At 39.8% G+C, this 12,314-nt stretch overlaps 3 protein-coding genes across 3 annotated transcripts in view; 1 reads left to right on the top strand and 2 right to left on the bottom strand.

Moving 5' to 3' along the window:
• Positions 1 to 752: 752 nt before the first annotated feature.
• On the bottom strand, positions 753 to 3,835 carry LOC118413270 (transcription elongation factor A protein 1-like). The gene is made up of 5 exons (XM_035816522.1): positions 3,458 to 3,835; positions 2,990 to 3,144; positions 2,498 to 2,644; positions 2,171 to 2,245; positions 753 to 2,032 (listed from the first exon to the last, which is right to left on the bottom strand). The coding sequence occupies exons 1-5, from the start codon at positions 3,759 to 3,761 to the stop codon at positions 2,024 to 2,026; spliced, it is 690 nt and encodes a 229-aa protein (XP_035672415.1). The 5' UTR covers positions 3,762 to 3,835; the 3' UTR covers positions 753 to 2,023.
• Positions 3,836 to 5,104: 1,269 nt separating this feature from the next.
• LOC118413269 lies at positions 5,105 to 7,776 on the top strand. The gene is made up of 2 exons (XM_035816521.1): positions 5,105 to 5,164; positions 6,489 to 7,776. The coding sequence occupies exon 2, from the start codon at positions 6,586 to 6,588 to the stop codon at positions 7,738 to 7,740; it is 1,155 nt and encodes a 384-aa protein (XP_035672414.1). The 5' UTR covers positions 5,105 to 5,164; positions 6,489 to 6,585; the 3' UTR covers positions 7,741 to 7,776.
• Positions 7,777 to 10,520: 2,744 nt separating this feature from the next.
• Positions 10,521 to 12,314, bottom strand: part of LOC118414612 (zinc transporter ZIP10-like) — a 4,206-nt gene continuing 2,412 nt past the window's right edge. The window contains exons 6-8 of the mRNA XM_035818774.1: positions 11,741 to 11,821; positions 11,169 to 11,359; positions 10,521 to 10,770 (exon numbers count right to left, since the gene is read on the bottom strand). Of these exons, the coding sequence (XP_035674667.1) occupies positions 10,531 to 10,770; positions 11,169 to 11,359; positions 11,741 to 11,821 (512 nt within the window). The 3' untranslated portion in view covers positions 10,521 to 10,530. The remainder of the gene's footprint in view (positions 10,771 to 11,168; positions 11,360 to 11,740; positions 11,822 to 12,314) is intronic.

The following is a 12,314-nucleotide window of genomic DNA, read 5'->3' on the forward strand; positions in this document are numbered from 1 at the left end:
AATCTGCCTCTTCCATACTGTTTGAAATGGAATTATAGCCTTTAACTAATGCAAACAGACCTGTCAACTTAGACATTTTCATCCAAGATCATTTTATGGTGCCAAGAATATTGGACAGACCAAGGAGGTTAACCTCCTTGGACAGACACAGATATATTTTCCTGTAAGGTAACAAAATCAACACAGTATTCAAATTACATGATATTTCACAATGCTATGATCTACTCTTACACATGTAATATTTTGGGCAGAAGTCAAATACTCTGTAAAACCTACAAATTGTATATATTACTTGTAGTCTAATTGTCTTGTAAAATAATACAAGGGCTATTGTATGTAAGGAGAATCTGTCAATTTGAAAGCAGATAAAGTAGATACCTTTGTATTTGTCATACATTGTAGAATATTATCCTACATATTTAGAAGACTTCATATTATTCAACATTTTCTGTGAATGACAATTAGCATTGTAAGAATTTTGATGAAGGAAATCACTTTGGTTCTGGTGTTGATTCATGCCCTTTGTTAGTACAGCCCCATTTTTGAATTCAGATGGACAAGTGCATTACATGTAAAACTCACTGCTCAGAGCACCAGTCAACTATTGAGAAATGTTTAAAAATATTAACAACCCCAAAATGGACTCAGCTTAATACTGAAAATTGGTACTTAAAATAGTCCATCTAGTCAGGTATACATCACCACATGTAGGCTATTCAAGAAGACTATGAAGTTACTGTAGAAAATGTGCATACATGTAGCATTATCTTCAGTTGGTATTCTGTTCCTAACACTCAGTCAATCTCAGGTATACATTAATTGATGAAAAGATGATGTTAAAAACAGAGTTCCAAAAGTCTCTGACTATTGATTTGTAACAATGACAAAAGATGACAAATAACAAGAGATCTGTATTTCTGTGCCAATATTATGTACATGTATTCGTTGCTGGTAGGTCAAATTAACTTTCAAGATGTTAGCAAAATACTGTCTTAGATTTTCAATGAAAAGAGAATAATGATTGATGTTATTTTAAAAGACTTCTATTTGGAATCAACTTAGGACAAATACTGCTTTAATTTGCAGTTGTAATTGTAGTCATAGTAGTTATTTGGTTGACTTTCAGTGTGTACTATTGTCCACTGTGTGGAAGAAGATCCCAAACAGATTTGATGTAAAAATTTGATTGTGTTTATAAACTGTTAATTCTGTCATGTTATAGTTCTGAGTGAATACCACTAGTACTGCAAGTGAATTATTTGTTATGTGCAAAAAAGTTAAATTTATTTCCCAATTAAAATATTGCTGTTTACAGTGTCTATATTGAAGAAATGAAATTTAAAATTAAAGATTTAAAAAGTTTTCCTGCTTCTTCTGCATACTATGTACATGTTTCTAATTAACATTACGGAGTTGATACTTACTCCTTATAAACATGAGACTGTCATTTAGGAGGGATCCTGGAAATGCTTACAGTAAATTCAGGAGGACCAGCAATGCTTAATGGTAAAATAACTTGTTCTTCCAAAAGGTTTTGGGAACAAGTTCATTGGATTGTTCCATTGTATTCATAGGGTGTCTGGCTTTGAACATCAACACAGCCAGACTTGCTACGTGACAATCTGACATTCAAACTTTCTGACAGAAATAATTTGTCTCTAACACTCATTGATGAATTGATTGAACAGAATTAAAGCAATTATGCTTCAGGATAACAGAATTAAAGTAATTATGCTTCACAAATGATTGACCACAGCACTGAATAAGGGTGGGTCAGCTACAACAAATCATGACATAAATAGATTGGTATGCCTTATTTCAAAAGGCATGCTGACCCTCCTTTGGGTAATCCCTCTGCATCACTTGCCAATATGGCTTCAGAACTCTCAAGCTCTAAACTTCTGATCCAAAAGTGACTGCTGATCACTCAACAGCTGCATGCCAATATGTCAGTCCGAGGGAAAATTCCACACACTGATAGCATTTCCTGCTTCAGAAAATCATCATCATCAGTCCCATAGCTTCAGAAAAACTGCAAGATAAAGACAAGAATTGAAGAAAAGGTCATTATATGTTCTTGTACAGTGAAGGTATATGTAACCAAAATGTACATGAAAAAGAAATAAATCATCAAGACTTTACAAATGTTGCAATCATGAGCATGTTTTACCTTCCATCTGTTGCCACAGTCCATACAGAAGACAAATGGTGATGCAATGGGGCCATCTGCCGAGAAGCCTCGATACTGCAAGCAAAGCACAAAACAAGGCCATTTTAGTTACTTTTACCATACAGTCTCCTTTCTGTTTAAACGAATTTGTGTCACAGTTGTTAACCCATTTTGATAAGTGGGAAGTCTTTACCTTTAATTCTTGTTTATATATTCATTTATATTAATCATTCTGAGTTTAACTTTTGCGAACAATGTAGCTGTCAGACATTCTAAATAATACTTCTGGAACAGATGTCAACATGGATTGCTTGATTACAAGTCTACCTGGTTGTAGCAGCAGTTCTCCCGCCCACAGTTCTCACACTTGAACATGTCTGTCATGGTCCCATCAGCGTGGGGAACCTGTCGTCTCTGGATGGACTCCTCTGACACCTGTCTGCGAAACTTCTTCACTTCATCTGAGGCCATCTCCTGGAAAAGATATCTATCAAATGATTTTCTAACCAAATGCAGTAGTAGATTCTGAATTGTCACTCTCTCCGGCTTCACGACAGCCAGCAGCAGTGATCTGCACCCATCTTCTTCTGTCCTCGGCTTCCCTGGTAAAATTGTATTTTCCTTCTTTTGATAATCCAATAAAGAAAACAATTTGGATTTTGTCAAAATATATACTTTGGCTCATACTAAGGTTATAGTTTATGTTTTCATCATTATCACAAGGTCTCTGTAAATATTTTGGGAGCATTTTATACTAGCTTATTCAGTTGGTCAGCTTCTGTTGATACCAACAAATATTATTAGCCCTTCAGTCCTCACCTGTGCTGACATGGTGGCCATCTGCTGAGGTGTGATCTCTCCCTGTATCAGTCTCCTCCTCAGCTCAGGGTTCCGCGGGTCCTTCAGGTTAGCAGCACGGCTCCGTACCCTGTTCTTGTACTTTGTGCCTGTGTTCTTGAACTCACAGAAGATATGTGAGGCTATTGTTAAGGTCAGATGGGTTCAGCAATGTTGAGTCTCAATTAAGACATTAAGACACAGAACTTATTATTTTGTTTTCAGCCATTACCATGGTAATCATTCTGTTTTCAATGATCAATTTTTTATTGTGCATATTATTGTGCCAGAAAAATTGTATGAGGCATGCCTAGTCAATGCTATGGTGATGTTGCTGTAATTACCTAATTACATGATATCTAATTACACATACTTATCAGCGAGAAATTTGTAACGAATCAACAACACACAGAAATTATCTTCAACTGACTCAACCTTTTCAAAGGATATGATCCTCAATGCTTGTCACCAGATCTGTCACCAGCTGCACATTATGTGTTCCTGTCTCCAAGGCCTGTACCAGCAGTTGTCTGCATCTTTCCCTGACTCCGTCCAACCTTGGTGGCTCGTTTCCTGAACCTTCTGTACACTTGTCCTCAGTCCTTGGTTCTTCCTGAGTCAATGTTTCAGGGCAACTTGGCCTGACATTCCTACATTCTGTACACTTGTCCTCAGTCCTTGGTTCTTCCTGAGTCAATGTTTCAGGGCAACTTGGCCTGACTTTCCTACATTCTGTGGACAAGGATGCTTGCATCAAGGTTGGTTTTTCATCAAGCACCAAGGAACTTTCACATACCGGTATTCCTGGATCATGATCACACCTGTGCTGCAGATCTCCACTCTTGGATTGAGATAGGAAGTTCTGACTATCCACTGCTGTAGTAATGTTGCCTGAGCATATTTGCTGTGAGTCATGTTGAAGACTAGAAGTCGAACAACATTCTATGTTGGGTTCATCAACTTTTCCCTGCAGTGCACAGTCTGTAAATACTGTCTGTTGTTTGGACACCACAATTGTGTCACCTTTCTCACGAGTATCATTGACATTGTCCTTCTCCTCTACATCAATCTGCACCTCCCAAGAGGCACTGCTTCTCTTTAACTTGACCTTGACATGAGGATGACTAACAGAAGATTGTTTTTTAACTAGAGGTGGGGAATCTTCAGGACTTTCAGCCATAACTCAGTTGCAGATATTTGCATATACCGTTCCATGACAAGATCTACACATAACGAAGTGACCAAAAATCATTCACTCTGGTTTGTAGAATACCTTGGAATTATTTTTGACGATATTGATGCTGATTTTCTGATCAGATATATCAGTAGGCCCAATTGTTATAAGGGCCAATTATATTATTATTGGTGCCTCGACCACGTTAAACAGCCTCATTACTCATACTGGGTACCTACTGGCTGGCAAAATACACCAGATGATTATATTATTAGGTCACAAAAATGTATGTTTTTTGTACAAAAGACATCATTCCATCTTTGCTTTATGCTTTCCATCACTTCTTAGGCATAGTTGTAAGAATCGTCTCCGACAGCTGCCAAAGAAAAATGACTTTCACCAAGCTCCTTGCTTTCACAAACAGCAGAAGTAACGGTGTAAACAACCGTGTATTTTAAGTGTTGTTATTTTGGAGTGGGCTGGGTCCGGCAACACAGTCGGAAAACTGAAATTCAAGTCAAATCCAAGTAGTAATGTTACGAACCTACACTCTTCATGGCATGTTTTTGTAGTATTCATCAACACACATGCTTACATCACCTGTGTAGAGGCCACTATCAAAGTAAACACTTTCCAACCCCAGCCTTCTCACATTTCTGTGGGTCCGTCCACAGTATTATCCCGTTCGCGCCAGGGTCACGGAGGTTAACAGTCGAGAACATTAACAACAAGTAAAATGGGGGTATTTGTTAAGAAATAGGTACTATCTAAATTACGTAACACCTTACAATACACATAATAAACATACGAAGTGTATAAAATATTAGTTATATGCTAATATCAACTACAGAAATGTCTATAATAGTGTACTTTATGGTTATTTTCCGACGGGCAGATTTCAGAAAACCCCTACAAAGTTGGAATAGTCCGCCTTCTGCAGAACAATCATGGCGGCGGGAAGGTGCAGGACGGAGGTCTCGCAGGTTAGTTCACCTGAAACAACCAGAGGGGCGAGTAAGAACAGAAAGAAACAACACCCCGACTCCCGGGATTCGAACCCGCGCCGAACCCGGGCAGCCGGATCACAAATCGAACGTGCAAACCGTTCGGCCATAAAGGCTTAAGCCGTTAGGCGTCTTCGGTTTAGCAGTCCTTGAACACCACTGTTACACTACTCCCCCTTTTCTTTTCAAGATTCGTCCTCGAATTTCCGAGTTCGACATCCCTGTGTGGCACATACTAGCCTGTTACTCACAGGGTCGGCATGGGAACCAGTGAAACAACCAGAGGGGCGAGTAAGAACAGAAAGAAACAACACCCCGACTCCCGGGATTCGAACCCGCGCCGAACCCGGGCAGCCGGATCACAAATCGAACGTGCAAACCGTTCGGCCATAAAGGCTTAAGCCGTTAGGCGTCTTCGGTTTAGCAGTCCTGAACACCACTGTTACACTACTCCCCCTTTTCTTTTTCAAGATTCGTCCTCGAATCTCCGAGATCGACATCCCTGTGTGGCACATACTAGCCTGTTACTCACAGGGCCGGCGTGGGAACCATTGTAGAAATACGAGGGGCGAGTAAGAACAGAAAGAAACAACACCCCGACTCCCGGGATTCGAACCCGCGCCGAACCCGGGCAGCCGGATCACAAATCGAACGTGCAAACCGTTCGGCCAAAAGGCTTAAGCCGTTAGGCGTCTTCGGTTTAGCAGTCCTTGAACACCACTGTTACACACCTTTTCCGTGTCATTTAGGAGACTTTGTGCAAGAATTAACCACAGAAAAGATTAGGTTGGACATAAAGACTAATATGCACGACGTCTTTGTGGTTGTTGTTAACTGAATCTCGCGGAAACAGCATTTTTGTGGGAGGGGAACTTTCGACCGACACGTCAAACTTTGACCCTGTTGACAGCTAGGCCAAGTTCATTTATATGCATCGATAGAGTCAGTACATGAAAGTTATTAGACCTACAGATGATAGTTTAGAAGCTTGAGCATCCTGTTATAAACCTTATAAACAGTGATATCGTTCCGAATGTTGGCTGCAAGTCTTTAAAACTAAAAGGGCAGTGGGCGGGGCAACTGAATACTTTGCAACTGATATGCTTCGTCATGATATGAGTCAACAAAGGTCATATTTTGTTTTTCTTTTCTCAGGACCATTTTGTGGCTGCGTCATTGCTGTGTCCGTGTTGACATTTATGATTTTGTCATTTTCGGAACAAACTTTGTAGCTTGGTTGCCATTGCCTACAACACATATCAGGTTTGTTTGTGACCTATTTTATTTGTTTTTCTTTGGACAGGTGATAGTGTCAGCTGAAAAGACTCCTGACTGATGCCATCCAAAAATGAGCCATTGACACAGATACATCTTTAGACAGACTTTGGTAAAGGAGAAAGATGACCGCACTAAGGAGAAGACGGGAACTCCTCCCCCTGCTGGGGAGGCCAGTAACAGCCCCGGAAACCTTCACAGAAACAACTTTTCTTCTTGAGGGAAACTTTCTCTTATCTATTCCCTCCCTTCTGCATGCCCCAAAAGTGCAGGAAGTGACAGTGCCACCATCTAGTCTTCCAGAAATCATTCCTATAGAAGCCTTAGATCAGAACGCGGCAGGGGAAGGGGAAAACTCGCCCAGGAAAACCTTTCCACAGCCGTCTGAAACCTTCCGCCGTGTCCAGGCATTGTTGCCCACGATCTATCCTACAACAGTGAACATTTCACAGGGTGTACAAAACAACAACACAGACTGTAACATTGAAAACGACAGAAATGATGATTGTGAACAACCATCAAGCTCAACGGACCAAGAAACCTCCGACTTTGAAGACGAAGCCCAGAAACAAGACAGCCACACACCACAACTTCCCTGGCTGTACAGTGAGAGTGAGGATACTTTTGAACCAGATGTGGGGAGAAAAGTAGTTTCTGCCAGTAGCTTGGTTCGTAGAAGTACAGACTCTGACATCCAATCCACCCTGCCCCTTCTCTTGAGGAGACGCAAAAGCTACGACCAGTTACGACCAAAGTCCTGCCTACACAAAAGATGGCGGATGCTCGGCGATGGACAGAAGAGAACTCATGGAAAGATTAAAGTCAACTCACTGCTAACCAAACTACCGGATGTTGAAATCCATGTCGATGAGTACATCTTTCTGTCGTGTAGAGACGTCCTGTCAGTGCACAGTGACTTTTTCAAGGCCATGTTTTCGTCAGGAATGCGTGAGAGCCTTGAAGGCAGAGTTACCCTCCATGGCCCCCTGGCTTCCATGTTCAAGGTGTTGTACGATTACATGCATGGTGAGGGACTGCAGTTGACAGGAGACAATGCCCAGAAAGTGTTTGAAACAGCTGATTTTCTGCAGATGACCGAAGCAGTGGAGTTGTGCATAGACTACATTCAGGACAACCTGGACACTAAGAACTGTCTGGATGCCCTGCAGCTGGGGGAGATCTACTCTGCCACTAGGATCAGGAGTGTGGTCTACTCTTTCATAGATGACGAGTTCGTAGAAAAGTTCATGAAGATAACACCATTTGAGTTTGATGGGTGATTGGAGTGGGCTATTGAGTGAGACGTTTTCCAAAAAGTAGCTTTTGCAACTTGAATCTGTATTAAAGCTGTATGTTAGTCACTTCATTCTCAGGAAATACTATGCATTCTTCAAACTGTGTTCTTACATGTGGCTACATCAAAGATTCTTTGTGGTCTTGTTGCCTTTAAGTTTTAGAAATCTCCATTCCAGACTGTAGAAGCAGAGTTTTCCTTCTTTCATACTGGACACTGGTACATCCATGTTACAGTTCCATGACTGACAATGCTTTTAAAATCTTGACAAGAATCAGGACTTATCTTAAAGTTATTTTTTCACTGTCAGTGTTCTGGCTAAGGTGACCAACCATCACAGTACACTACAAATGGTCTATGCTATCCATACATATCAATGTGCTGTTGTGAAGGTGTTATTGTTGCTTTACTAGCAGATGTGATGTGGAAAAATTGTTGCTGTGAATATTTGCCAAATGTTTATTTTTTAGTGTCTGCTGTTGAATGGAATATAGACAAATGTATTTTTATACAATATTTTATATTTTACACTGACAATGTTAGTCAGTGTAACACGATAGCAGAAGTCATGACAGCACTATGTTGAAAGAAGACAGATATATTTACATATATGCCTGATTGAAAAGGACATAAATATGTATTGTTAAAGGAATATGTAATGGTCAATCAATCATTTCTACTGGTTTGCCATGACTGTGCACTAGTAGTGCCAACTGATACAGAGATTACTGAAAAATTGTTAAGCTGTATTATTTCTGAAACTGAAACAATGAGTTTTTGTTCCTGGTGTTTGTTGCCCAAATTCCTGTCTAAATCAGGATATACATTTGTACCAAGGAGGTACAGAGCCTAAGGCCTTTGGAATGGCAACATGGTACACAGCTGTATACATTGCTATATCCCAAACATATGCTGTACATGTGTTGTGAGATTGATTCAGAGCCATAATAAATGTGCCATTTTGGCTTTGCCCATATTAGCATCAGTCTATACTCACTTGAGATAAGAAATGACAAAATCATACATCACTTCCCTGAATGTGGTGTTTATTCTAGAAATACCAACATCTTGTGCAAAAATGCTATTTTGATACAAGGACTCTCTAAAACCAGACAATTTCCCCAATCATGTGCACATTCCTTACTAAGGCCACAGCAAGTAAATTCTATGGATGACATCCTCTGCACACTCATGTAACCATACTCATAGCTTCCATATTGGTGTCACTTTTACAACTCTCCAATAAGTTTCATTTCTACAACTACAGTCCTGGGTACCTTGCAAGTGCCACTTCTACAAGTACAATTATTAGGCTACAACACAATATATTTGCTCATTTTGGTACTTTAACGTCATGTTGACCATCCCTGCAGAAGAAAACAAAAAGAATTTTTTTTCTTCTGAAATCAGGCAAAAATTAATGCGCGCGCTGATGTCATCCATAAAATTTACTTGCTGTGGCCTAATTAGGGATAGGCGTGTTTCAGAACTATACACTTAAGGAACAGCACCTTTCCCATATTAAACATATTTATCATGATCACATTGAGGTATGTAAAATCATGACCACATTTTTTAGAACACACTGAGAATTGTGTTTAAACAATAATAAATACACATAAGTATGCTGAACACAAATCTGAAAAAAGTGGAAGAATAAAGACTTTTAGGCACACTATACAAAACACTACTACATGTAACTGTAACAATGCTTGGGGCATTGTGAAAAAGCACTAATTCTACTGTTACCCACAAGCTTACACAGTTGCAGGTTAGTCCCATACATACGTCATACAATTAAAAACTATATAATCATAAAGGTATGATTATCTCAAACAAATTTCTTAAGTGCACTCACACATCTGTGCCTAGCCTGATGCTCCTAGCTCTAGCCAGCGAGAGATGGTATAAACATAGGCTAATCTGTACACTCTCCTTTGGGTTCATACTGGCATGTGCACATAACATTTATGCACGTACATGTAATGGTCCTTTTCCCATGTCAAGCAAACATCAATAATTATTGACAGTCTGTACCATCAAGTACTGCATTGTTGTAACTTGTAAGCAATTTAGGATGGACCAGAAAGGGCAAGGGTAGAAATTGGAATCAGTAAAAATTGCACCAAAAGGTGTCATAACTTGCACAAGAGTTTGAATTAAAAACTTCAGACTGACAAAAAGCAACAGTATGGCATCAATCATCATCCTCCAACCTTCCTGATCTGTACCTTGTGTGTTAAAATTCTTTGGCCCAGAATTCTTCTATTATTGCCACATAGAAGTATCGTCATTGAATTTCTATTCAAGATATGTGCACTATTCACTTTTTTGCAGAGACATCCTTTCATTTATCCCTGATTTTAACTAACTACATTTGGCCACTCAGAATAGCAAAATATATAATCTAATAGAATCATTTGCACAATCCCTATAACTTGTATGCATTCTTAACATTTGAAGACATTGCAAATCTCAGCTTTTCTTTTCACATTAAAATCAAACAAGATATACAGAAAAATATCACATATTTTTAACAGCTTCTCATCTTATAAGTTATAGATCATCATCATATTTCAGTCCTTGCTCCAAAAATTTTTTTTTACTTTTTTGAATACTAAAATCAGTCTCATTCTGATTAATAGTGGGTGGAACAAGACAATAATAAAATAATGCATCTACATAAACTTTTCAACACAGAGTGCTCACAAGTATCAAACATGTGAACCAAAAACAGCAAATCACAATGTTCAACTGTTCAACTCAGAGGCTATTGTTAAATCTTTATTTGGTCCTCAAACACTGCAATAAGTAACATGATCCCAATGCCCACCAGAAGTCCAAAGGACTGCACCAAGACGGGAGAAGCCGGCTCGTGGGTCTCTGTCTTCTTCTTCTTCTTGGTGTTGTTGTCGTGGCTGTGGCCGTGACCATGACCATGCTCACCATGGTCATGATCAGCACTGTCAGGCTCAGCAATGACCTGGGGCTGATTGGGATGTACCATGTCTGGCAACTGGAGGGGGGAAGATGACATAAGATCTAAGCCATTTTAAAAGGATGGGGAAGATGATGATCATTTTCATTAGAACAAGCCAATTCCCACAGTCTAATCAATTCAAAACCACGTATCCAGTCATAACAAAAGTAATTGAAGAAAAAAAGGGCTAGATGCATGAGTTACAGAATACAGTCAAACCTTTACAAGTGACCACCTACATAAGGACCACCTAGCCTGGTTGAGTGTGAACACCTTTTGGTGATCTCTTAGAGAAGTTTTTGCACAAGCATAAAGAATCCTATCTATAGAGATGACTTGTTCACATGGACCAGACTGTTATTACATATACAGTCCCTGAGTGGTCTACTTGGGCAGTTTAAACTGTACATTCCATTAGAAGCACTGTGACTTACCATGTCCACCAGACCAACGTACAGGAACATCCCGGCGGTGACTGCGAACACATACTGGATAACGTTACTGGACAGGTTGCCGATGCCCAGGCCGATGAGCAGGCCGATGTAGCAGATACAGGCAGACATCAGGTTGTACAGGATGGCCTGCTTCACCGACATGCCTGCCCTGATCAGCAGGGCAAAGTCACCTGGGAGGAAAAGTAATGGTTAGGGGATAATCATCGTCAAGGTCATTGTCATTGCATGGTGGCTAAGTAGTCAACCACACGAGGATAATGACAACACGATAGCAATAATACAGGCTTCTATCTAAAATTGTTGTTATAAGAGAGTGTATGCTCTAAATTTAATTGGCTGTATTCCAGAATTAGAACGATTTTTTTTTACATCTGTAAGGACTAGTAGCAGGTACTTTAAAATTGATAACTGTCCAACAGCCCCTTTCAATAAACAAAAATTCTCCTTTTGATGATATATAATCCTTGATCATGTATCTTGATCATTTCCCCCCCAACACAAGCACACAAATACAGCGCTATCACAATCAGAATACTGATAAAGCCCCTCACCAAGTTCATGTGGCAGCTCATGGCAGAAGACTGCAATAGATGTGCTGACGCCTCCTGGGATCCCGCTGGCAAAAGCAGCGCCTGTGCAGACAAATCATCTCATAAGATTTTTCAATATTGGTACAATCTTACTGCAAACTTTGCAAGAACGAAGCATCATAAAACACTTTCTCATTATTTTTTTCATTGCTAAATCAAAGTGAATGACAGCTTGTATGCACTTATTATCATATAGCCAGGCGCCGCGGACCAATCAGAAGGCCCCGTTCCACGTTGGTTATGACGCCGTAACACGTAGATTCAGGCCAGGCAGGTGGGTATCGCTCCCCTGATTGGTCGGAATCCATGTAAAACGTAATCCAAACATTATTACTGTTCACATTCCTTCAGATTTGTTGAATATGTACAACTATAACTCACGATTGAATAGCAACACACTTGTCCCAGCAGAAGGTAATTTGTCATCATGTCAAGCCTTGGAAGTCATGAATAAAGGATGTATGTATTATAAAGTAATTTGTTGCTTAAATGGCTCAGTTTGTGTAGGCTATATTATAATAACGTTAATGCCCCC

The sequence above is a fragment of the Branchiostoma floridae genome, chromosome 4, assembly GCF_000003815.2.
Source record: "Branchiostoma floridae strain S238N-H82 chromosome 4, Bfl_VNyyK, whole genome shotgun sequence".
In the NCBI taxonomy this organism is placed as follows: Eukaryota; Metazoa; Chordata; class Leptocardii; order Amphioxiformes; family Branchiostomatidae; genus Branchiostoma; species Branchiostoma floridae.